This window comes from Phyllopteryx taeniolatus, chromosome 5 (assembly GCF_024500385.1).
Source record: "Phyllopteryx taeniolatus isolate TA_2022b chromosome 5, UOR_Ptae_1.2, whole genome shotgun sequence".
Lineage (NCBI taxonomy): Eukaryota > Metazoa > Chordata > Actinopteri > Syngnathiformes > Syngnathidae > Phyllopteryx > Phyllopteryx taeniolatus.
The window spans coordinates 3,215,647-3,240,454 of NC_084506.1; the positions used below are offsets into that span (position 1 = coordinate 3,215,647).

The 24,808-nt window shown below is 45.5% G+C and overlaps 1 protein-coding gene across 1 annotated transcript; it reads left to right on the forward strand.

Moving 5' to 3' along the window:
* The first annotated feature begins 1,527 nt into the window (after window positions 1-1,527).
* On the forward strand, window positions 1,528-23,591 carry arpin (actin related protein 2/3 complex inhibitor). The gene is made up of 6 exons (XM_061772777.1): window positions 1,528-1,704; window positions 2,266-2,341; window positions 9,409-9,541; window positions 10,535-10,741; window positions 22,085-22,248; window positions 23,326-23,591. The coding sequence occupies exons 1-6, from the start codon at window positions 1,532-1,534 to the stop codon at window positions 23,332-23,334; spliced, it is 762 nt and encodes a 253-aa protein (XP_061628761.1). The 5' UTR covers window positions 1,528-1,531; the 3' UTR covers window positions 23,335-23,591.
* The last annotated feature ends 1,217 nt before the right edge of the window (window positions 23,592-24,808 follow it).

Genomic DNA, 24,808 nt, shown 5'->3' on the forward strand with positions numbered 1-24,808 from the left:
CAACTACAGGGGGATCACACTTCTCAGCCTCCCTTGTAAGGTCTATTCAGGGGTGCTGGAGAGGAGGGTCCTTCGGGAAGTCGAATCTCACATTCAGGAGGACCAGTGTGGTTTTCGTCCTGGCCGTGGAACAGTGGACCAGGTCTACAACCTCTGTGTTTTGTGGACTTGGAGAAGGCGTTTGACTGTGTCCCTCGGGGAGTTCTGTAGGGGGTGCTTCGGGAGTATGGGGTGCCGAACCCCCTGATACAGGCTGTTTGGTCCCTGTACGACCGGTGTCAGAGTTTGGTCCTCATTGCCGGCAGTAAGTCGGACTCGTTTCCGGTGAGGGTTGGACTCCGCCAAGGCGGCCCTTTGTCACCGATTCTGTTCATAACTTTTATGGACAGAATTTCTAGACGCAGCCAAGACGTAGAGGGGTTCCGGTTTGGTGGCCTCAGAATTGCATCTCTGCTCTGGTCGATCTACGTTCCTACCCTCACCTATGGTCACAAGCTGTGGGTCCCAAAATACAAATACAAGTGGCCGAAATCAGTTTCCTCCGCAGGGTGTCCGGGCTCTCCCTTAGAGATAGGGTGAGAAGCTCGGTCATCCGGGAGGATCTCAGAGTAGAGCCGCAACTCCTTCACATCGAGAGGAGCCAGATGAGGTGGCTGGGGCATCTGATTCGGATGCCTCACGGACGCCTCCCTGGTGAGGTGTTCCGGGCATGTACCACCGGAAGGAGACCCCGGGGATGACCCAGGACGCACTGGAGAGACTACATCTCTCAGCTGGCCCGGGAACGCCTCGGGATCCCCTCGGAAGAGCTGGAGGAAGTGGCTGGGGAGTTGAAGTCTGGGCATCCCTGCTCAAGCTACTGCCCTCGCAACCTGACCTCGGATATGCGGTAGAAAATGGATGGCTGGAAGTCAAGACAGCAAGAGTGAAATTAACTGTTTATCATACGGAAAGTATGGAACTAATAAAAATACATACACGGTGGTAAGTATAGTGACATAAATTTCACTGCTTTAGCCAGACGTGGTAATTAAACACACGAGGCAACTAACATTAGCATGCTTCATGAGACCCGCTGACACTGTCCTACCTGGGAACAGACCTTTGATGACATTATGTCTGACGTCCATGACTCAGAATTCCTGCCTAATTGTGTTGCATGATTAAGGTACAGCCTGTCGAGGAAAGATTTCCTTAAACCTACATCAAGGTGTAAGTTTTTTTTAGTGCTTTCTTAGGCATTTAGTGCTTGCTTAGGCATTTAGTGCTTGCTTAGGAAGGTTCTCTTCCTATTGAGGAGAAGCTGCTCTGAAAATACGTGTATGGATGCATCGATTACATTGACGCAACAGGTTAGTCAGTCTGCCTCACAGTCCTGTGTTCTAATCTCGGTTTGTGCTCGCCTGTATAGATTTTTCATTTTCTCTTCAATGCTTGCATGCTTCAGTGCCTCAATCAGCAACACCAAGGTCCGCCGGTACGACCAGGATGAAAAATCAAGCGAACCGTTCCTGTGTGGGCGGTACCGGAAATGTCAGTTTCAGGAAAAAACACTGACGGAATTTTTTTGGGGGGGAATACATGTACTGTAATACAGGATCATTTGTGGAAAATGAGCCGAATCTATCACAACACATCTTTAAAAAACAAACCAGTACACAATGAGAAATATGACAGCGTGTGGTCACCCGGCTCACATGAAAGGTAGCGTGACAACTTCTTGCGTACTATGGAGCAAATCCAGATACAGTACATTACTGTACTTCAATACGTTGACGTGAACTAAAGATTCAAATGTTTTCTAAAGTATTTCGACTAATTGTGTGTTTTCTTTCTGATCGTGTTCGTCCAATTGGGAAGGCACTATCGGGTGGGGGTGGTCAGCTCGTGTTAAAAGAATATAACTATATTCGTAAAGTATGCATTCAAGGACAAGAACAACAACAATAGCCAAGAATGTAATTAGGCCAGGAAGAGCACGCAGCAGTTTGTGATTTTTCTTATCTGACAGTTAGTGATCACGCCCTATAGGGGGCACGCGCGCATAGTATATTTGGAGATTGCAATGTTGTTACAGTCCTCGATTTATGTTGCAACATCATTTCTTCGCATATAAATGTGACATAAGGAAATTGCATTTTATATTAGCTGTTGCTGTAATGTTTTGTATTATAAAATTGTCACTATGATGTTTGCCATGCTTATTTTCTTTTGTAAGCGACAGAGGTCACAGGTTATACTTTTTTTTCCCCCCCCCTCCTGCAGTGGTGCTGGAGTGATTCTTGAAGGAACAGTTGTTGATGTTTCTAGACATGCACTGACCGATGTCAACAATCAGAAGGTAGTGTATCTATTGATCCCAATAGAAAAATAGCAGTATAGCAAAGTTTATAAGAATCTGATAAGGATTCAGGTTTTTCTGCCACTATTTATGTCGCAATTCCACCCAAATTTTCATGCCCAGTAAACGGTGTAAATCATTAGGAGATGTGTGAGCAAAACCTTCACTCTTTGGTAGAAAAAATGCCCAGATGTTTCAAATTAGTTAAGAGGCAACTGTGATGTTTAAACAGGCAATTTTCCGATTTTTCAATGGCGACGTCCGCTCGAGCGGGTCAAACTGAGAGCAAGTGCATGGTCAAGTTTGCTTCAAACTTCACAGAAAACATGAATCATAATAGTGAATCACCACCATATTCAGTCCTGTTCACCCTTATTGACACCAATGAAATGTTGGTACTCCACGTGGACTATCAAAAATGAATCGAGTGAAACATTTTCTACGGAGAACTTACTTTTGCTACAAAAGCGCAAATGATAACATTTTACGGACAGATGAAACAAAATAGAGCTTTTTGGCAATGCATACAGTATGTGTACAGATGGCACAATGAAGCCTTTAAGAAAAAGAACGCTGCCAACAGTCAAGCATGTTGGATCCATAACGCTGTGGGGCTGCTTTGGTGCATCTGGTACTGGAGGCCTTGACTGTATCACAGGTATCATGAAATCAGAAACTTAAGAGATTTTAGAGCAAAATGTCTTACCCAGTGTAAGACAACTTGGTTTGAGGCAACGATCATGGGTCCTCCAGCAAGACAAAGGCCCAAAAGCACACAGGAATGGTTGAAAAGGAAAACAAAAATGGACTGTTTTAAAATGACCAGTAATGAGTCCTGATCTCAATCCAATTGAAAATCTCTGGGGGGGAGCTGAAATATGCCATTGGGGAAAAGAACCCTGCAAATGCAAATGAACCCTGCAGAGCTTGACAAAAATTGCAAATGAAGAGTGTGAGAAAAAATATCACCAAAGAAGTGCAAAAAGCTTATAGATGGATACAAGAAATGTTTGGAGGCTGTCATCGCTGCCAAAGGGTGTGCAACTAAATATTAAGGAGCGGTACCAGTACTGCTGCACAAGCTGTTTTTTTTAATTTATTTGTTTTTTTAAATTATTTATTGTTTTTACTTTTTTTGTAATTACAATATCTAAGTTGAGAATTTTTTTTTTTAATTTATTTCTGATGATGATATACAGGTTATGCAAAAAAAAAGAAGGGGTGTCAATAAGGGTGACCACGACTCTCGTTTTCGAAATTGAGGAACATTTTCATCTTTGTCAGAACCACAGAAAACGTCAACCAGATTGAAAATTACAAAAACAAGGTGATAAAGGGGTTTCCCAACAACGTAATCTGAAAAGAACAAGTATTACCTTGCGCAAAACAATGAGAAAACGCTAAATTGACACGTCCAAAATCCGGCACAAAAAAGAAAATGGCAGCTGTTTTTTCTGGATTTATTAACATACCTACAAAAAGCAGCACTTTCCCTTCCATTGCAAATTAAATAATGAATGTAAGCGGTACGGAAAATGGATGGATGGATGGACGTATATGCAAGGCCGATAGTTTAAAAGTGTCATGGGACACTCCCCCCCCCCCCCCCCCCCCCACTTTTATTTATATAGTTGAATCTCTGTTGCACCAGCCCACCCATCAAGTGTGAAATTACACTTCCAACCAAATCTTTTGTGAACTACCTATAGTATATGTATTTCTGTTCTGCACTCTCCCAGATAAATGACATTACATAACAGTTGGGCTTTGCAGAATACTACCACCATATTTTTCTGCCCATGAAGTTGGTATTTGTGTTTGGAAATACGTCTGCTGCATAACCCACATTCGCAAAAATGCACACTAATTATGCATAATTCTGCGGCTTGGTGATTCTGTCTTTATTGGGGCTTCTGTGTGCTTCGCAGTTCGTAGTTGCTTTTTTACACACAAAAAAAACCCTCAAGAAGTAGTAAATCCTAGCTGCGTCCCTCGTTGTCACGATAATGTAATGTGTGCTCGGCATTGGCCCAGCATTAGATGGGACAGGGTGACAGTGTGGCTCATCTGCATGAGACAGGACCGCCCCCTCAAAAGGGCTAATATCACCAAGGGTCAAAACAGAGTGTGCTTTAATTCTAGGCTTCAATGACCTATGGGATTAGAAATTTCTATGCATGAAATTCGAAATTGATGTATTTTACGATCTAAATGTGATAGAAATATAAACTACGTATATTTGCATGTTTCTGACCATGAGAAAATAATTTATGATAACACCAATAGATCCAAAGTTCAATAACTGTCACTTTTAGGGTCCAAGGTCTTGAAAAACATCCCACATTTTGGTCAATCTAAATACAAAATGTACCGCTCCTTTCTATTTGATCAAACTATTACTTGTAAATATGGACATGACAAAAAATAATAATAAATCAGGCCTATGAATATGTATGTAACAAAAATGTGGGCCCATTTCAACTTCAAAACATCGGAAACAACAGTCTTGAACTCATCAGAAACTCCCAAGTTTAACACCAGTGAGACTCACAATGCATCATATGCAGTTGAACAGATTACATTATAAGCATTCTAAAATCATAATAATACAATGGGATTTGTTGTAAAGGCCTTGCCTGGGGGGTTACAACAGTTGTAGTTACTGCAGTCACCAGAACTTGTTCACAGTACTGTGCATTTGAATGCTACCTTTTTACAATTGCAGGGCCCAACACAGCCCTTTTTGCAACCAGAGTGCATGCACAAATTCGTAGCAAGCCTTTGAAGCATATTGGATTGTTGTCCAAAGTACCTGCCGTCCGGCATTGGTGTCAATCCATCCCCAGTCTGAGGGAATGGGCAAATGTGGTCGAGAAACAGAGGCAAGGTTCAATCTTATGATAGCTTGGTACTTTGTTCTTTTGATGTGTTGTTTCAAAGCATCTTGTGCAGGTGGGACATTTTACAGTCATCTTGATCTGTCAGTGAAAATATATTTCCTTGCTTTGTTGATATCTAAGTATGCACTTGTTCCGTCATAAATTAGCACAGCAGAACATTTTAGCTGTCACAAGGAAAGATTACTCATCTCTTGTGGCAGTAGAGTTTTGGTCACATGGCTTACCTTAAAGGAAGATTCTGCATTTCCAGGGCTTCCTGCACCAGTTTGAAAAAGTGATTTGGTCCAACCACTTTCATCTAACCGCTCTCCAAGAATCTCTAGGTTTGTCTAATATCAATATGGAGACCTCCAAAAATGATAACAAATTTAGAAAATGTTATGCTTATAAATTTAATTTCACCAGCACGGTGGACGACTGGTTAGCACATCTGCCTCACAGTTCTGGGGACCGGGGTCAAATCCTGACCCTGCCTGTGTGGAGTGTGCATCTGCCTCACAGTTCTGCGGCCTGGGGTTCAAATCCCGACCCCGCCTGTGTGGAGTTTGCATATTCTCCCTGCCCTTTTCTCCAGGCACTCCAGTTTCCTCCCACATCCCAAAAACATGCGTGGTAGGTTAATTGACTACTCTAAATTGCCCGTAGGTGTGAATGTGAGTGCGAATGGTTGTTTCTATGTGCCCTGCGATCTATGTGGCTGGCGATCGGTTCAGGGTGTACCCCACCTACCGCCCGAAGATAGCCGGGATAGGCTCCAGCAGCGCGACCCTAGTGAGGATAAGTGGTAAAGAAAATGGATGGATGGATACATTTAATTTCATTTAATAAGAAAAATAAAAACAATTCAAAGTTACCTGGCCCTGTGTGAAAACGTGACGGCTCCCTAAACCTAATAACTGGTTGAGCTATCCTCAGCAGCAACAAGCGTTTTCTATAACTGGCAGTAAGTCTTTCACATCTCTGTGGAGATATTTTGGCACACAACTCCTTGCAGAATTGTTTGAATTCAGCATAAATGGAGGGTTTCCGAACATCAACGGCCTTTTTAAGGTCATGCCACTGCATTAACTGACCATGAAAAAACACAATAGGATAAGGAAACATGAAGACTCTGAAGACAGAAGACAATTGATGATGGAGCAGCACAGACTGAAAGAAAGCAGAGAACTAAATACAAACAAATTGGCGAGACAACGAGGAACACCTGGACAACACACGAATTGCTGGAGGGAGCTGATTAGTTGAAACAAGATGGAGGGCTGACGAGAAGCGGTGGAGACAATAACCAAATGAGCAGACAAGACATGAACATGTGACACAGGAAAACTTGAAAAGCGCATGAAACAAACAAAATCTAATCAGAACCAAGTCAACAAAAACACAGACCATGCCACAAACTATTGTAAGTTTGGATGATCCATAAAATGGCCTTGGATGGTAAAATAACAAAGGAGCTGTTTTTTTTTTATTTTTACCTACAAAAATGGGGGATCTTTTCAAGCGACCTTGACCTTTGACCCCTAAGAATGACAGTTATTGAACTCTAGGGGGGTTGGACTCATCAGAAATACTTTCTCATGCTCAGAAATATGCATTTAGTTTACATTTCAGTGAGATTTAGATCCTAAAATACATAAATTTCTTATTACATGCATGGAAATGTCATATCCTGGAGGTCATTGATCTCTCGTTGACCCCAGAGGTCAAACTGGAAGCGCTGCCACATCTTAAATCAAAGCTTATGTCATCAAGAGCAAATCCTGAAAGTTTCATGCTGCTTTCATTTTGTGCACAATTCTTGTGCACAACAGCCGCACTATAATGGCTCCAGACAGGCATAAATCTTGCACTTGTCTGCTCTTTCCTTCAACAGCTTGAGAAGTTCCATCTTTATGGCTCGATAGCTGCTGCTGCTCTCATCTCCCTCCGCTGCTAACTGCCAGCCGGCAGGGCTCGACATGAACTATTCTAACGTCTTCCAATTAATCTCCCATTTATTGATAAAGTCATGAAACACGGTTACTGTGAGACGTACACCGTCAACAAACTCTCGCCTCACCCACACGCACGGCGCAGCGATGCGTTCAAAGACACTCGGAAATCTCAATGCTCAGCACAACTGACCTTTTGTACTATATTGTACAGGTATTTTATGCCTTGTAATATGTGTTTTAATGAATTTGAATTTGTTTTTTCCATGTTTTAGGCTGCAAAATGCTTATTTTACCATGACAATTAAAATATGGAAATAAATCCTGTGATTTGGCTAATTATCAGCAATATAATAGTGAGGGTTTACCGTATTTCAATTATTTGTTAAAGGGCAGTTAATATTTTTTGTGGCGATGTTCTTGTATCAAATTAAAAGGAGTTGACATTGTAAGCAATGTGAGTTGGAGACAGATGCTGTTTTGAAAAATGACGAAATTAATCTAAAATGTTCTTTACAATCTGAAAAGAGATGACATAAAATCTGGTTTTATTGCAAAAATATTACACATTGAATCAATCAAAACTAAGACTGTAAAGACGGGTTGTCAAACATACGGCCGGTGGGTCTGCTAGAGGGTTCAGTCCAGCCCACAGGAGGAATTTGAAAGTGAAAAAATACCAAAGTGGTGGTGGAGACTCAGGATAATTTTCAGAATTGTTATGCCCCTATAAGAAATGGAATGGTAATAATTCCTCGCGCTTCATAAGTTGATTCAATTTTAAGGTGTAACACTATATTTTACTGTCAGTTATACCTTTGACTTAAAAGCTTTGTGTCATTGTTCTCACTCTAGCGGCACGGTGGACGACTGCTTAGAGCGTCTGCCTCTTTTCTGAGGACCGGGGTTCAATCCCCAGCCCCGCCTGTGTGGAGTTTGCATGTTCTCCCCGTGCTTGCGTGTGTTTTCTCCGGGCACTCCGGTTTCCTCCCACATCCCAAAAACATGCGTGGTAGGTTGATTGAAGACTCTAAATTACCTGCTTGTTTAAATGTGCCCTGCGATTGGCTGGCAACCAGTTCAGGGTGTACTCCCGCCTCCTGCCCGATGATAGCTAGGATAGGCTCCAGCACTCCCGCGACCCTTGTGAGGAGAAGCGCTCAGAAAATGGATGGATGGATGTTCTCACTCTCTTGTTCACAGTTATTATGCACACATTGTTGATGACAAAAATATCATTACATTTAAAAAAATAAATACTAATGTATTTGATTTGTTTTGCATTCAAACAAGGGCAAAAAACTCATTTATTATTATATAACGTATGGTAAGATTTTAGTGGTCCTGCCCTTTTGACATCAAATCAGGCTTCATGAGGCCCCTGACCAACAATGAGTTTAACACCCCTGCTGTGCAGTATATACAGAGTGGGGCAGAAAGTCAGACATTTTTTTAAAACTCACAAAATAATAAACGGTAGCTGCAAACAAATTTGATTGACATCAACATGTTCGTATTGAAATAGAATTTTACCCAATCAAGTGTGGAAAACAACATTCATCATGTGGTGTCCGTTTTCATTGATGTATTTCTGAACGCGATGCAATGGCTTCCCATCTCTCCAACATTGCTCTGTTGAGTTGGTTGACTTCCACGTGACTAGCTTCCTTCAACTCTACCAGTGTAGGGGGGGTGCATGCGCATACACACGCGCCGTGAGTTATCCCCACAAAAAATAATCACACATGGACAAATAAGGGGACTGAGGGGGCCAAGGAGTGTCATCAAACCTGGAAATGAGGTGGTCACCGAAAAGAGAATGACCATTGATGCTCTGGCTGTGTAGGCCGTCGCCCTGTCCTGCTGAAACCACACACGTCGGATAGCCATGTGTCTTTGTCGCAATTCAGGCACAAATAAGTTATCAATCATCTCAGTGTAATGCTCGGCGGTCACAGTAATCAGGATCAAACAAAACCAAATCAACAGCAATGATGGAGAGAATGGAAGCCAACTTCCGTCAACGGCTTCCGAAATGCATCAATGAAAACGGACACCACATGATGGATGTTGTTTTCCACACCTGATTTGTATAAAATGCTATTTCAATACAAACATTTTGATGTTAATAAAATTAGTTTGCAGCTACCATTTATTATTTTGAGTTTTTCAAAAACATTTGTCCTTTCTGCCCCAGTCAGCACAGTTCAACAGAAATCATTTTTTTATTTGGCAGGTTCGTTACCATGTCCTGTACATCAAACCTGGACGCATCCATCGGAGAAAGTTCGATGCTAGCGGGAAGGAGATTGAGCCAAACTTCAGTGACACCAGAAAGGTCAACACAGGCTTCCTCATGTCCTCATACAGTAAGTAAAGACCAACTGATACTTATTTGATCAATATTCACATCATTTGTTTTGCCACTTTCTTCATCATTCTGTATTTCCTCATAATGGCAGAGACAGGGGGTGGTCAGAAAAAAACGTGGCCACCCCAACGACCCACAGCCACGTGTGTCATGACTAACCGTATATGCATCATTCATCAAGCCGTGCAAACCATCACGTTCTTGTTTTCACGAAAAAAAAACCAGATAAACAGTTTGCTCCTTATATTTTGTGTGCAGTTCAAGCTTTACGAAAGAGGTAAGAAACAATAGCAGATAGGTAGGTTGTCCGCAAATCTTCAAAAAGTCAATACAAACTGTATATTTTCTTAAATTAAGGGCCTAATTATCCTTAAAAATTATGCTTGACAAATCTGCTGTTCAAAGGTTTTAAAAATACAGTATTTACATGCAGAAATATCAGAGAGAAAAGAAGCTCAGTTATCCAGGAGGGTCTCAGAGTAGAGCCGCTGCTCCTTCACATCATGAAGAGCCAGATGAGGTGGCCCGGGGTTCTGGTTACGATGCTTCCACTACACCTCCCAGGTGAGATGTTCCAGGCATGTCCCACTGGGAGGAGGCCCTGGGGAAAACACTGGACACACTGCAGGGGCTGTTGGCCTGGGACTGTATCAAGAACGCTCTGGAAGACGAAGTGGCTGGGCGAGTGAAATCAGGGTTTCTCTGCTTAAACTGCTGCCCCCACGACCCGACCCCGGATAAGATGAGTAAGATAACATATTTAGTGAATGTGAGGTCTTAAATGTGATCTGAGTGTACCTTATATAAGGTTTTAAGGGATATGTTAATCTGCAGATGCACTGAGTACAGTGGGATACTTTTTTAGCAAGCTATTCTCACCAACAACAAGGATGGAAATGGAGCGACCACCTTAGGCTGCAGCTCGTTAGGAAAAAGTTAACTTCCTCGAATTTGTACATGCGTGTGTCTGTGTCCTTATATTTCCATGTAGAAGTGGAAGCTAAAGGGGAGTCGGACATCCTGTCAGAGGAGCAGCTGTCAGCATTGATACGTAAAGCCGAGCTGCTTAAGATAACTGACACGCACAGACCTGACGGGACATGGGCCTTCTGGTATCCTGAGTGCGAGATGGACAAAACAGAGCTGGAGACCGGAACAGACATTCGACTTAAGACCAAAGGAAACAGCCCCTTTATATGTGAGTCTGTGTCCGAAGATCATTGCATGGATTGATGTGTCAAAAGCTGGCTTAACAAATTTACTGTCCACTGACTTTTTGGTCTTTTGAGGTAGGAGAGCATGTTGCTGATTCAATTAAGTATCTGCCATAATCCAGTGATGAATAAATGGCCACACTTGGTGAAGACAAAAAGTGAACAAACAAAACCAAAAAACTACACTCACTCATATTTCATTAGACGGCCTGCATCGTCTCTTCTAACACACATTCAATTTGACATCGTTTGGATACCCTTATGTAATGTCACACTGTCAAATTAACATCCATCCATCCATGCAATAAATATAATTTTTCATTAATGATGGGAGGGTTGGGCTGCTGAGTAATCATTTTCTATTACACCACAAAGGCTACGTCTTGAAAAAATAGTCCACAAAACAAAAACAAAAAAAAAACCCTAGACCTGTCCAACTGAAGCAAAACCGGGGGTATTCCAGCAAGCAGGCTCGGTGAAAACTCGAAGGAAGTTGACCCTGAGATAAGGGAAAGCCTGATCAATCTATTTCAACGAGCTGGGGAAATGGAATTCAGACTCTGTCACTGCGGTAACAGACTTGGTGAACCTAACCGCTGCTCGCTAGCAGGTTAGGTATGCTCAATCTTGACTTTCTTTGTGTCTCCTCAACCTGACGCAAACATGGCCTGTCTGTTTCTCTGCAGTTCCATCCATATTGAGGCATAACTAAATTTAATATGATAGGTTTACTGAGGGCGGCACGGTGCTCGACTAGTTAGAGCGTCTGCCTCACAGTTCTGAGGACCGGGGTTCAATCCCCGGCCCCGCCTGTCTGGAGTTTGCATGTTCTCCCCGTGCCTGCATGGGTTTTCTCCGGGCACTCCGTTTTCCTCCCACATCCCCAAAACATGCATGGTAGGTTAATTGAAAACTCTAAATTGCCCGTAAGTGTGAATGTGAGTGCGAATGGTTGTTTGTTTGTATGTGCCCTGCAATTGGCTGGCAACTGGTTCAGGGTGTACCCCGCCTCCTGCCCAATGACAGCTGGGATAGGCTCCAGCACGCCCGCGAACCTACTGAGGAGAGGAGGAGAAGCGGCTCAGAAAATGGATGGAAGGTTTACTGAGGCACCATAGAGCCTGAGTTGGAAAATGTATGTTTCATATATACCACATATTACTTCTATTAGTTTTATACAACCTTCACGTATAGCTCTGAGTCAGCACAGTACTTATGTGTGTCCCGGCCATGTTGTGACTACGAGCTGTTTTTCTCCTCCTTTCTCAGTCTCCGCATGTACCCATTTCCATGAAGATAAGTTCACAAAGATAATTGTGTGAGAATGTTGTGGAAATGAGGGGGTATATTTTTCTTTTCTTTTCTTCTCTGTCTCTCTCACTTCTGTATAACAGTGTTTCTTTGCTTGCACTTCAGTAAAGGGTAACGACTTGTACCTTTTCCTTTCTTTGCAAAGATTTCTTCTTTTTTGTAATAAAACCCCACAAAGACAAGATTGCATCCTTACTTATTCTGTTAGAAAAAGATTTGCCTAAACAAGCCAATATTATAATACTAGAAAATGTTGGTTTGGTAAAATATGGCACCTTTAAGTTGATTTTCTTAAAAATGGGATTAAATGTATTTTTTTTTCATTTATTTTTTAATCATTTCTCTTAGTGGGTTGATTGAATCAAATACATATGCATTTAATGTTGTTTATTTTTAATAAATAATTAGTGATTTAAGTTAATTTTGCTTAATTTTAAATACAGTGGTACCTTGATAAAACGGACCCCTATATAACGGATGTAGGGTTTCCATTTGTCACTCGGCGCATGGAGACAGAAGTGGCGCCACAGAAGGAAGCGTGGTGGCATTCAGGTGAAACTCCGCAAGAGAGGACACAGATTGGCGTTCCCGTCGATCCACCTCGCGAATATACGCTCCCTACCCAACAAAATGGACGAGCTTCATCTTCTGTTAAAGACCAGTAAAGACTTCGGACGTTCCGCGGCCATGTGCTTCACGGAGACATGGCTTTGCGACGCTGTACCCGATGGCGCCGTCATGCTTCCCGGCTTCCACATTCATCGAGCGGACCGTGACATGGAATCATCGGGGAAAACAAAGGGCGGCGGGATATGCCTCTATATCAACGAAAAATGGTGTACGGATGTCACTGAGCTCAGCACACACTGCAGCCCGCATTTGGAGTCGCTGTTTTTGAACTGTAAACCATTCTACTCGCCACGTGAGTTCGCATCATTCATGCTGGCTGGAGTCTACATACCGCCTCAAGCTAACATGAACGCCGCACTGCTAACGCTCGCCGAACAAGTCAACGAAATTGAAAAAAACCACCCGGACTCACCCCTCATTATTCTCGGGGACTTTAACAAAGCTAAACTCAACCACGAACTCCCTAAATACAAGCAGCACATCGACTGTCCTACCAGGGAAAATAATACTTGAGACCACTGCTACACTATGGTAAAAAACGCATACCGTGCTATACCGCGTGCAGCCCTGGGCTCGTCTGATCACTGCTTAATTCACTTAATACTGATGTACAGGCAAGAACTTAAATGCGTGAAGCCTACAGTGAAAACAGTGAAAAAGTGGACCAATGAAGCCAAGATGGAACTTCAAAGCTGGAGTGTCTTTGAAAATTCAGCTGGCAGCCTGGATGAATATATGGACACTGTTACATCCTATATCAGTTTCTGTGAAGATGTGTGTGTACCAACAAAATCATTTCGCACATTCAACAACAACAAGCCGTGGTTCACTGCTAAACTTAAGCAGCTTCGCCAAGCTAAGGAGGATGCATATCAGAGCGGGGACAGGGCCCTGTATAATCGAGCTAGAAGCCAGCTGACTAAAGAAATTAACATTGCAAAGAGGAACTATGCAGCAAAGTTGGAAAAACAGTTTAGCGCAAACGACTCTAAATCAGTCTGGCATGCATTCCAATCGCTGACTAATTACAAGCGACGATCCCCCCAAGCTGAGAACAATAGCACACTAGCCAACGACTTGAATACCTTCTACTGCAGATTTGAAAAGGACAGTTCACACACCACACCCACCCGGCCGCACCCCTGACCACAATCACACCTCTGACTTCTGCGTTAACCATCCATGAACAGGATGTGAGACGCATCTTCAAACAACAAAAGATCAACAAAGCGGCAGGCCCAGACCATGTGTCCCCATACTGCCTCAAAGTCTGCGCGGACCAGCTCGCTCCAGTCTTCACTCAGATCTTCAATAGATCTCTGGAACTGTGCGAAGTTCCATCCTGTTTTAAACGCTCCACCATCATTCCAGTCCCCAAGAAACCTACAATCTCGGGTCTGAATGACTACAGGCCTGTCGCTTTGACATCTGTGGTCATGAAGTCCTTTGAACGTCTCGTGCTGGACCACCTCAAGAGTGTCACAGGTCCCCTGCTGGACCACCTGCAGTTTGCCTACCAAGCGAACAGGTCTGCGGATGATGCAGTCAACATGGGACTGCACTTCATCCTAGAACACCTCGACAGTGCAGGGACCTACGCGAGGATCCTGTTTGTGGACTTCAGCTCAGCGTTCAACACCATTATCCCTGAACTCCTTTCATCCAAGCTTCTCCAGCTCAGCGTCTCACCTGCCATCTGCCAGTGGATTTACAGCTTTCTGACGGGCAGGACACAGCAGGTCAGGCTGGGGGAGGCCACCTCATCCACACGCAGCATCAGCACTGGGGCGCCCCAAGGTTGTGTCCTCTCTCCGCTGCTCTTCTCTCTCTACACGAACGACTGCACCTCACCACACCCGACTGTCAAACTCCTGAAGTTTGCAGATGACACCACTGTCATCGGCCTAATCAAGGACGGTGACGAGTCTGGATATCGACAGGAAGCGGAACGGCTGGAGCTGTGGTGCGGCCGACACAACCTCGAGCTGAACACGCTCAAGACTGTAGAGATGATCGTGGACTTCAGGAGGCATCCTTCGCCACAGGTACCCCTCACGTTGTCCAGCTGCCTTGTGTCAACCGTTGAGACCTTCAAGTTCCTCGGAATTACAGTCTCTGAGGACCTGAAGTGGGCGACCAACATCAACTCCATCCTCAAAAAGGCCCAGCAGAGGATGTACTTCCTGTGGCTTCTGAGAAAGCACGGCCTGCCACCGCAGTTCTACACAGCGGTCATCGAATCAGTCCTGTGTTCTTCCATCACAGTCTGGTTTGGTGCTGCTACAAAAAAGGACAAACTCCGACTGCAACGGACAATCAAAACTGCTGAAAGGATTGTCGGTACCCCCCTACCCACCATTAAAAATCCGTAGTTTAAAAAAAATCCAATGCAGATTTGTGAAAAGACCATACAACTTGATATTTCTTGTAATGTATCATTTTGTAAATAAGCTTGTCTCTACATTATTGTATGTTTAGCAATTTAGTGACAAGATATCGTATTGAATAAATCAAAACTGAAATTAAAAGCAAGTTAAAAAAATCTTTAGGTTATCCCTTACCACGGGAATGGCCACCGCATGCTCCTGTTCCCTAAATAATGGAGGTTGGAAACCCTAGCATGCCATGAACGGAGACATACCAGTAGCAGAGCTGGTGAGGGAGTTGTGGGCGTATTCTATCCATGGGAGGAATGAGCTACAGGAGGTGGGGTTGCGTGCGGCAACGCAGCAAAGGGCCGACTCCAGGGACTGATTTGTCCACTTGGTCTGACCGTTGGTCTGTGGATGGTATCCGGAAGCCAAGCTGGCTGCTGCACCCACCGCTTTACTGAACTCCTTCCAAACGAGGGAGGAGAACTGAGGACCTCGGTCCGAGACAATGGCGATGGGGTTTCCGTGGAGTTTGAAGACATGAATGACAAGGAGGTTAGCAGTTTCAAAGGCAGAGGGTAGCTTGGAGAGGGGTAAGTAATGGACGTATTTGGAAAATTGATCGATAATAGTAAAAATGATAATTACCTTCAGAGGTGGGTAGGCCGGTAACGAAGTCCAAGGCGATGTGGGACCAAGGGCGGCTCGCGATAGGTAAGGGGCGCAGCAGACCAGCTGGGGGCAGATGTGAAGTCTTTCCACGGGCACAGACAGAGCAGCCTTGGACGAACTCCCGGGTGTCTTTCACCAGGCTAGGCCACCAGAAGTGTTGTTGTACGAATTGGATGGTGCAGGTGATTCCGGGGTGACAGGTGAGTTTTGAACTGTGGGCCCACTGGAGAACATCCGGTTGGGTTTCTTGAGCATGTTTCACAATCTGCTCGATTTCCTAGGTGACAGCCTCAACGAAGCAGGAGGAAGGGAGGATGGTTTTGTGTTCTGCAGGGTTGGAGGGGGGTGAGTACATTCGAGACAGGGCGTCAGGTTTGCCATTGCGGGAACGAGGACGGAAGGAGAGGCTAAAGTTAAATCGGCTCAGGAAAAGGGCCCAGCGAGCTTGTTGGGGGTTAAGGCGTTTGGCGGAACAGAGGTAGGCAAGGTTCTTTGATCAGTCCAGATGACAAACGGTGAATCAGTTCCCTCCAGCCCGTGCCTCCACTTCTCCAATGCTCAGATGATGGCCAGAAGCTCTCGGTTGCCAATATCATAGTTCCGTTCGGCAGGGGATAGACGACGGGAAAAGAAAGCACAGGGATGAAGTTTTTGGGAAGTTGGGTCCCGCTGCGAGAGAACGGTCCCCGCCCCAGTGTCCGAGGCGTCAACCTCCACCACGACCTGGAGGTAGGGGTCGGGGTGTCGTAGGATGGTAGCACTGGTGAACAGGGTCTTAAGCTGGTCGAAGGCTTTGGATGTAGCCGGGGTCCACTGAATCGGAGAGCTGGTAAGGCTAGTGAGAGGAATTGCGACTTCACTATAATTCCGGATGAAGCGGCGGCAGAAATTGGCTAATCCCAGGAAACTTTGGTAATGATGTAGCCCAGGAAGTGTACGGAGGAGAGGTGGAATTCACATTTTATTGGTTTGACACAGGCGGTTCTCAAAAAGGCGCTGGAGGACTTGACGGACATGACTGCGGTGTTCTTCGGGGGAGCGGGAGAAAATGAGGATCTCGTCTAAGTAAACAAAAACAAACCGGTTCAACATATTGCGGAGGACGTCATTGATGAAGGTTTGGAAGACAGCGGGGGAGTTGGGTAATACGAACGGCATGACCAGGTATTGGAAGTGTCCGAGGGGGGTATTGAAAGCAGTTTTTCTTTCATCCCCCTCTCTGATACGGATGAGATGGCATTGCGTAGGTCCAATTTGGTGAATATCTGGGCGTCACAGAGGGGTTCAAATGAGGGGTAGTGGAGATTTGTTTTTAACGGTGATGTCATTGAGTCCACGGAAATCGATGCATGGGCGGAGAGTGATATCTCTCTTCTCAACGAAGAAGAAGCTGGCACCTACTGGAGAAGAGGAAGGCTGAATGAGTCCAGAAGCCAGAGAGTCACGGATATAGTCCTCCATAGCCTTTTTCTCAGGGCTACTGGAGAAGAGGACGGCTGAATGAGTCCAGAAGCCAGAGAGTCACGGATATAGTCCTCCATAGCCTTTTTCTCAGGGCGGGAAAGTTTGAAGAGACTGCTGGAGGGAAGAGGGGCTCCAGGCAGAAGATTGATTGCGCAGTCATAAGGGTGGTGGGGAGGTAGTGAAATGGTCAGGTCCTTACTGAAAACCGGGGCGAGATCATGATATTGTTCAGGCACCCAGGAGAGGTCGACTGGTGTGTAGGTGGTGGAGGTTTGCTGGAAGGAAGCATGGCAGAAAGCAGGCACTGCAAATGGCAGTGAGGGCTCCACCCGGTGATAGATAGGTGAGTCCAGTCTATGGCAGGGTTGTGCTTCTTGAGCCAGGGAATTCCGAGGACTAATGGGGTCTCAGGGGAAAGGATGACAAATATTGGGATGTCCTCACGCTGATTTCCAGAGATTAACAGGATAAACAGAACTGTTTGGTGGGTGAAAGGGGAGATGACTCGCCCATCCAGGGCTGTGATTTTCTTCGGTGAGCGGAGTGGTTTGAGAGGGAGTTGGATCTGACGTGCCAGTACTTCGTGAATGAAATTATCATCTCCGCCGGAGTCAATGAGGGCAATAAGAGTCAATGAGGGCAATAACGGGTGTGTTGTGAACGGGACCAAGAATACATGCGGGAAAGGTCAAGAGCTTGGGGGAGTGGTAGTTTGGGTCACCACGGTCGTAGTGTTCCTGGTCTTTTGGTCTCCAGGGGCATGTGGAAATGAAATGGCCTGATTTTCCGGAATAAATACACAGTCGCTGGGTAAAACGGCGCTGACGTTCCTGTCTTTATGTCTCAAAAGTGTTCTCTGTCAATTGACTGTCTGTTGTTTAAAATGACAAGTAGTGCGATAATCTGGGACAATGTTGGTTGTGCAAATGTTGCAGATACTCCTCAATCAGTGTGCAAATGGAGCAGATGCTACTCTGGCATGAGTGGTCAGTATTGGTCAACAACAGATATGCAAATAGTGAAGCGTGGCGAGACAACTAAAGTGAGTGCACGAGTAATATATAATTGACCCCACAGAAATGTGACAACGAACTCAAGTCAAAAAATTGCCAGCATGTTGCAATGTAATTGTAGGTTAGCTGTTTAAGAAGTTGATTACAAGAGGGAAGAAGCTGTTGGAATGTCTGCTAGTTCTAGTGTGCATTGATAAAGGCTGATTGACAACACGTGCACGGCCGAGGTAGTGCTGATTACTGGGAAGAAAGCGCCATCCAAGCTCCAACAAAGGAACTGCAGGGCGCAGCTCATGACACAAAATGTTCTTGACAAAATATCCAGAATGTTGCTTAGAGGTGATGATAGGGGTTGGCATCTCTGACTCAAGGGGTTGATTTTAACATTTATATAGTCATTTACAGGAGAAATCAGAATATGGAGATATAGCTCGTGTATCGCGATATAGAAGAAAAATATAGATATTGGTTTTGGGCCAGAACGTGCAGCTCTACCTTAAATGCCAAATTGATATTTTTATATTTCATTAAACTGCTTCCAAGTACAACCAGTTCAGGGTGTACCTCGCCTCCTGCCCGATGACAGCTGGGATAGGCTCCAGCACGCCAGCGACCCTAGTGAGGAGAAGCGGCTCAGAAAATGGATGGATGGATGGATGGATGCTTCCAAGTATGGTTTTAGACGCCGGATTGCACATACGGTAAACGAAACGATCAGATTTTATTTTAAATATATTTTTCCATCCATCCATCCATTTTCTTCTGCTTATCCGAGGTCGGGTCGTGGGGGCAGTAGCTTTGGTAGGGATGTCCAGACTTCCCTCTCCCCAGCCACTTCATCCAGCTCTTCCGGGGGGATCCCGAGACGTTCCAAGGCCAGCTGGGAGACATAGTCTCTCCAGCGTGTCCTGGGTCATCCCCGGGGTCTCCTCCCGGTGGAACATGCCTGGAACACCACACCAGGGAGGTGTCCAGGAGGCATCCTAATCAGGTGCCCCAGCCACCTAATATGGCTCCTCTCAATGTGGAGGAGCAGCAGCTCTACTCTGAGCCCCTCCTGGATGACCGAGCTTCTCACCCTATCTCTAAGGGAGAGCCCGGACTCCCTGCGGAGGAAACTCATTTCGGCCGCTTGTATCCGGGATCTTGTTTTTTCGGTCACGACCCACAGCTCGTGACCACAGGTGACGGTAGGAACGTACATCAACCGGTAAATTGATAGCTTCACCTTTCGGTTTTGCTCCTTCTTCACCACAATGGACCGATACAAAGTCTGCATCACTGCAGACGCAGCATCGATCCACCTCTCAATCTCCCGTTCCATTCTTCCCTCACACGTGAACAGGACCCTATGATACTTGAACTCCTCCACTTGGAGCAGGATCTCATCCCAGACTTAGAGAGGGCACTCCACCGTATTCCGACTGAGGACCATTGGCTCAGATTTGGAGCTGCTGATTTTCATCCGAGCCGCTTCACACTCTGCTGCGAACTGCTCCAGTGAGAGTTGGAGATCACTGCTATGAAGCCAACAGAAGCACATCATCTGCAAAAAGCAGAGATGCAATACTAAGGCCACCAAACCGGACCCCCTCTATGCCTCGGCTGCGCCCACAATTTTCTCGAAGCCGTCCGGAAGTCTTTCTCCATGGCCTCACCGAACTCCTCCCATGTCCCGACTTTTTGCCTCAGCGACCCCCAAAGCTGCATTCCGCTTGGTCAGCTGGTACCCATCAGCTGCCTGAGGAGTCCCACAAGCCAAAAAGGCCCGATATGACTCCTTCACCTTGACTGCTGGTGTCCACCAACGGGTTCGAGGATTGCCGCCACGACAGGCACCGAGCACCTTACGGCCACAGTTCCGGTCAGCCGCCTCAGCAATGGAGGCGCAGAACATGGTCCACTCGGACTCATTGTTCCCCACCTCCCCCAGGACGTGGATGAAGTTCTGCCGGAGGTGGAAGTTGTAACTCCTTCTGACAGGGGAGTCTGCCAGACGTTCCCAGACGTTTGGACCTGCCGGTTAGGACCGGCATCTTTCCCCACCATCGAAGCCAACTCACCACCAGGTGGTTATCAGTTAACAGCTCCGCCTTTCTCTTCACCCGAGTGTCCAAGACATGCGGCCGCATGTCCGATGACACGACGACAAAGTCAATCATCGAACTGCGACCTAGGGTATCCTGCTGCCAAGTGCACGTGTGGAGACCCTGATGCTTGAACATGGTGTTCGTCATGAATAATTCGTGATGAGCACAGAAGTACAATAACAGAACACCACTCGGGTTCTGATCGGGGGGCCGTTCCTCCCAGTCACACCCCTCCAAGTCTTACTGTCATTGCCCACATGAGCATTGAAGTCCCACAGCAGAATGATGGAGTCCCCAGCGGGAGTGGTCTCCAGCACCCCCTCCAAAGATTCCAAAAAGGGTGGGTACGCTGAACTGCTGTTTGGTGCATAGACACAAACAACAGTCAGGACCCGTCCCCCCAGCCGAAGGCGAAGGGAGGCTACCCTCTCGTCCACCGGGATGAACCCCAATGTACAGAGTGTAAGAGAGTCCAACACTTCTCAAGAGGGCTGGTACCAGAGCCCAAGCCGTGTGTGGAGGCGACCCGACTATATCTGTTCGGAACTTCTGGACCTCACACACCAGCTCGGGCTCCTTCTTTGTCAGAGAGGCGACATTCCACATCCCTAGAGCCAGCTTCTGTAGCTGGGGAACGGATCGCCAAGGTTCCTGCCTTCGGCAACCGCCCAGCTCACACTGCACCCGTCCACCCTATGGCCCCTCCCACAGGTGGTGAGCCCATGGGAAGTGGGACCCACGTTACCCTTTTGGGCTGTGCTCAGCCGGGCCCCAGGGGTGCAGGTCTGGCCACCAGGCGATCGCCTTCAAGCCCCACCTCCAGGCCTGGCTCCAGAGGGGGGCTCCGGTGACCCGTGTCCGGGCGAGGGAAAATTAGGTCCAATATTTTTACTCGTCATAAGGGGTCTTGAGCATGCTTTGTCTGGTACCTCACCTAGAATCTGTTTGCCATGGGTGACCCTACCAGGGGCATGAAATCCCAGATAACTTGTTCTCCTAGAATCATTGGGACAAACAAACTCCTCCACCACGATAAGGTGACTGCTCCAGGAGGATATTTTCATATGCTGCAGTTTAAAGTGCAGTTCAATGGTAAGTCAGTGCATTCAATAGTAATGCATTGAACCGTCAGCATTCACCTGTGGATTAATTGTTTTTGTTTGTTTGTTTTTACGGAATATATTTCCATATCACTAAACGCTCGGACTAGTGCCTCAAATTCCAAGGGGGGAGTCAATAACTTGACATGTCTCTGTCAGTTTCCGTGGTGGATCGACATATCGGGGCTCCATTGATGATCTCTGGTTGTGGCCTTGCATGCGCTTAGCTCAAGGTTACCACATGTAGACTGAATTCAGATCATCTGTTCTGGACCGTAATGATCTCAGTTTTTAAGTTCCAGGGAAGTAAAGTCAAAATTCAGGTTTGATTAGGAGCATTTTGAACCTACTTGCTGGAATACCCCCCAGGTCATAACGTGGCCACAACAGACTTGTTCATATGCATTATAATGCATTTGCCCCTCTTCTTACGCTAATGTGCCAGTTACTTTGGAACAGGATAAGTGATTCTGCATTTTTTTCCTTTAAGGATTATTATTTAGATGTTATATTATACAGTATATTTACAGTGTATTTAATTTAAAATTTTAATCTGGATGTGGTAGATGAGTCACAACCATTTTAGACTATGTTTGGCCTGATGGGTATTTTGCTCACCTATTTTTTAAGACAAATTCGATTCCCTTTCAATTATTAACACCTTCCTATTTATAGTCTCCTTAGCAACAGTAGATGGCGGCACAGTGTCCAAGTGTAACTTTGCTGGAGATGAGACTACTGGAGCATCGTGGACGGACAAGATTATGGCTAACAAAGCTGGAACAGATAACATCCAAAAGCCTGCACGTGAAGGAGAAGGATCACAGGAGGATGAATGGGTGAGGGCAGCATCTAAAATGAAACCTATTTCATGCATGTATACATTTACTGTGATTTTTATTTAATTTTTTTTATGTAAAGGTGCTTTTAGTGTTTTTAGTTGCTCATTGTGAAAGGAGGATGAGGCATATGTAGTCACTTGTCACCTTCTTTGTATGGATAATTTATTTTACAAAATTTAATGCAACCTATTTACAGGGGGTACGGACTTACCCGTAGCAACCGTTTCATGGGTATCCAGAACTGTACTGCATAAGAAATACAACTTGAGGTGTGACATTCCCTGCGATTGGCTCAGGGTGTACTCCACCTCCCGCCCGAAGATAGCTGGGATAGGCTCCAGCAGCCCGCGACCCTAGTGAGGATAAGCAGTAAAGAAAATGGATGGATGGATGGATGGATGGGTGACATTCACCATTATGTCTCAGACAGATCTCATTACGCACACACATACAGTATCCTTGTTACTGTTTGTGTTTTGCTATCCATCCATCCATCCATTTTCTTCCATTTATCTGAGTTCGGGTCTCTGGGGCAGCAGCTTAAGCAGGGAAGCCCAGCCTTCCCTCTCCCTAGCCACTTCATCCAGCTCTTCATGGGGAATCACGAGGCGTGAATCGCGGACATTTCGCAAGGTGTGTTGGCCCTCCTTTAGAGATTGGGTGAGAAGCTCGTTCATCCAGGAGGGACCTCAGAGTTGAGCTGCTGCTCCTCCGCATCGAGGGGATTGGACGCCTCCTCCCGGTGGGACATGCCCGGAACACCTCACCAGGGAGGTGTCCAGGGGGCACCCTAACCAGATGACCCCACCTTCGGAGCCAATTTACCACCTGGTGGTGATCGGTTGACAGCGCCGCCCCTATCATCTAGTCTCTTCCTCTCTCTTGTGTTTTACTAACAGAACAAATCACCACATGGATGCAAGGCACAACATTTAAACATGGAGAAACTAAAAGTACTAAAAGTCACTGTGTCCACTTCATCATGATTCATGTTGCAACTCGTAATGCATGGTTGGACAAGTAAAAATAAAAACAAAAGGTATTTAAAAGCTCACTGTTTAGTTTCTTTCTTAGGACGACTAAAGAAAAGACATCAACAGCCTTGAGCTCTCGGCCCATCTCCAGATTGAACTTCCTCAACTTCAGCTTGATTTCCTGGATCAGATTTCCTCAGTACCCCACAAGACACTGAACTTCTTGCACATGTGGCCTTGGCTTCCGCTGTTTCCTCACCTCCTACAAAGTGAAACAGAACTGTTTTGTCTCATTTGAGTAAAGTTGGCAGTTTTATTTTCTGGCTTTGATTTAGTCACATATACAATACAAGCTCTGTTATTTGACTTGCTCTGCTTCTTTCTTGCATGTTTGCATTAGTCATGTTGCATTAAAAAAAAGCTCCCACCAGACCATACGAGACAAGATTGAATTGGGCTTGGTAACCACTTTGGATTGTGGGTTGTGGCGGCCTTTTCATTGGCTACGAGAACATAAACATAGGCTTTGCTGTCACTGTGTTGTCGTCGCATCCTGAAAGACGTTTAGAATGCCAGAAAGGGAAGCAAATATACAGAGTAAAACTATATCACTAAGCTGGAGACCGATACCTGGCAAAAATACACATTATAGATGGTTTGGATCTGTATGAAATTACTAACACAGAGTTGAGCAGCGACCCGGATCTACTGCCTCATTTATGTGCGGTGGATTCGCATACCTGTGTGTGGTGTGACTGAAAACACTTCAGATCAGTGTAAGAATTAGAAATCCTTAGCATCTCGTGCAGTTTACCAACGGGTGGATGCAGGGCCTTAACATGCTGAAGCCAGCCGGCGAACAATGGCAACGCGTCATTAAATCCCACATGCTTCGTTGCATGTAAGAAAACAACATGATGCAGATACATTTTTTTTTTGCTTACCATAATGAAAATTTAGGGAGCACACTCTCATCGTTGTCGTGATATTGTCCAAGGTTAATTAAATTTTTTTCAGCTTACAGCTGACCTCAAAACCATCCGACCGACGTCTCTTTATGAGCTCTGAAACTACTAGCCTTCCCTGTCTTGCCGTCGAGCAGGAAAGCTGTACAAACTTAGTCCGTTGACGATTTCTTTTTTCCCTTTGCGATCATGTGACGAGGTGCTGCACTGTGTAACGGACCAACGTCTCATCATACTTCAGTTTCAATGACAAAATATAAAGTTAACAGTGAGGCAACACGGCAGACAGAGCATGTCTTCAGTTGTAAACAAGAGACCGTAGCCCCCAAAATAGCGATTACGCCCATGATGTAACGCAGCGTGATGACATGTTTCCAAGGCCTATTGCTTCTATTAGAGGTTGAGTAAATGAATTATGCGACTATAATAAAAAATTAGAAGACTTACGTATCACTTCAATAGTTCACGACTAAGTGTGGTGTTGGTGTCTGGCTCAAGGGCACCTCGGCAGTGCATTTCCAGCAGGCACAAGGTTTTGCTTGACAAAGCTATTGTCGCACCCATGGACACAAATAAATCCAAGCAGGGGTTTTTGAGAAGCCACGTGTGACGACGATA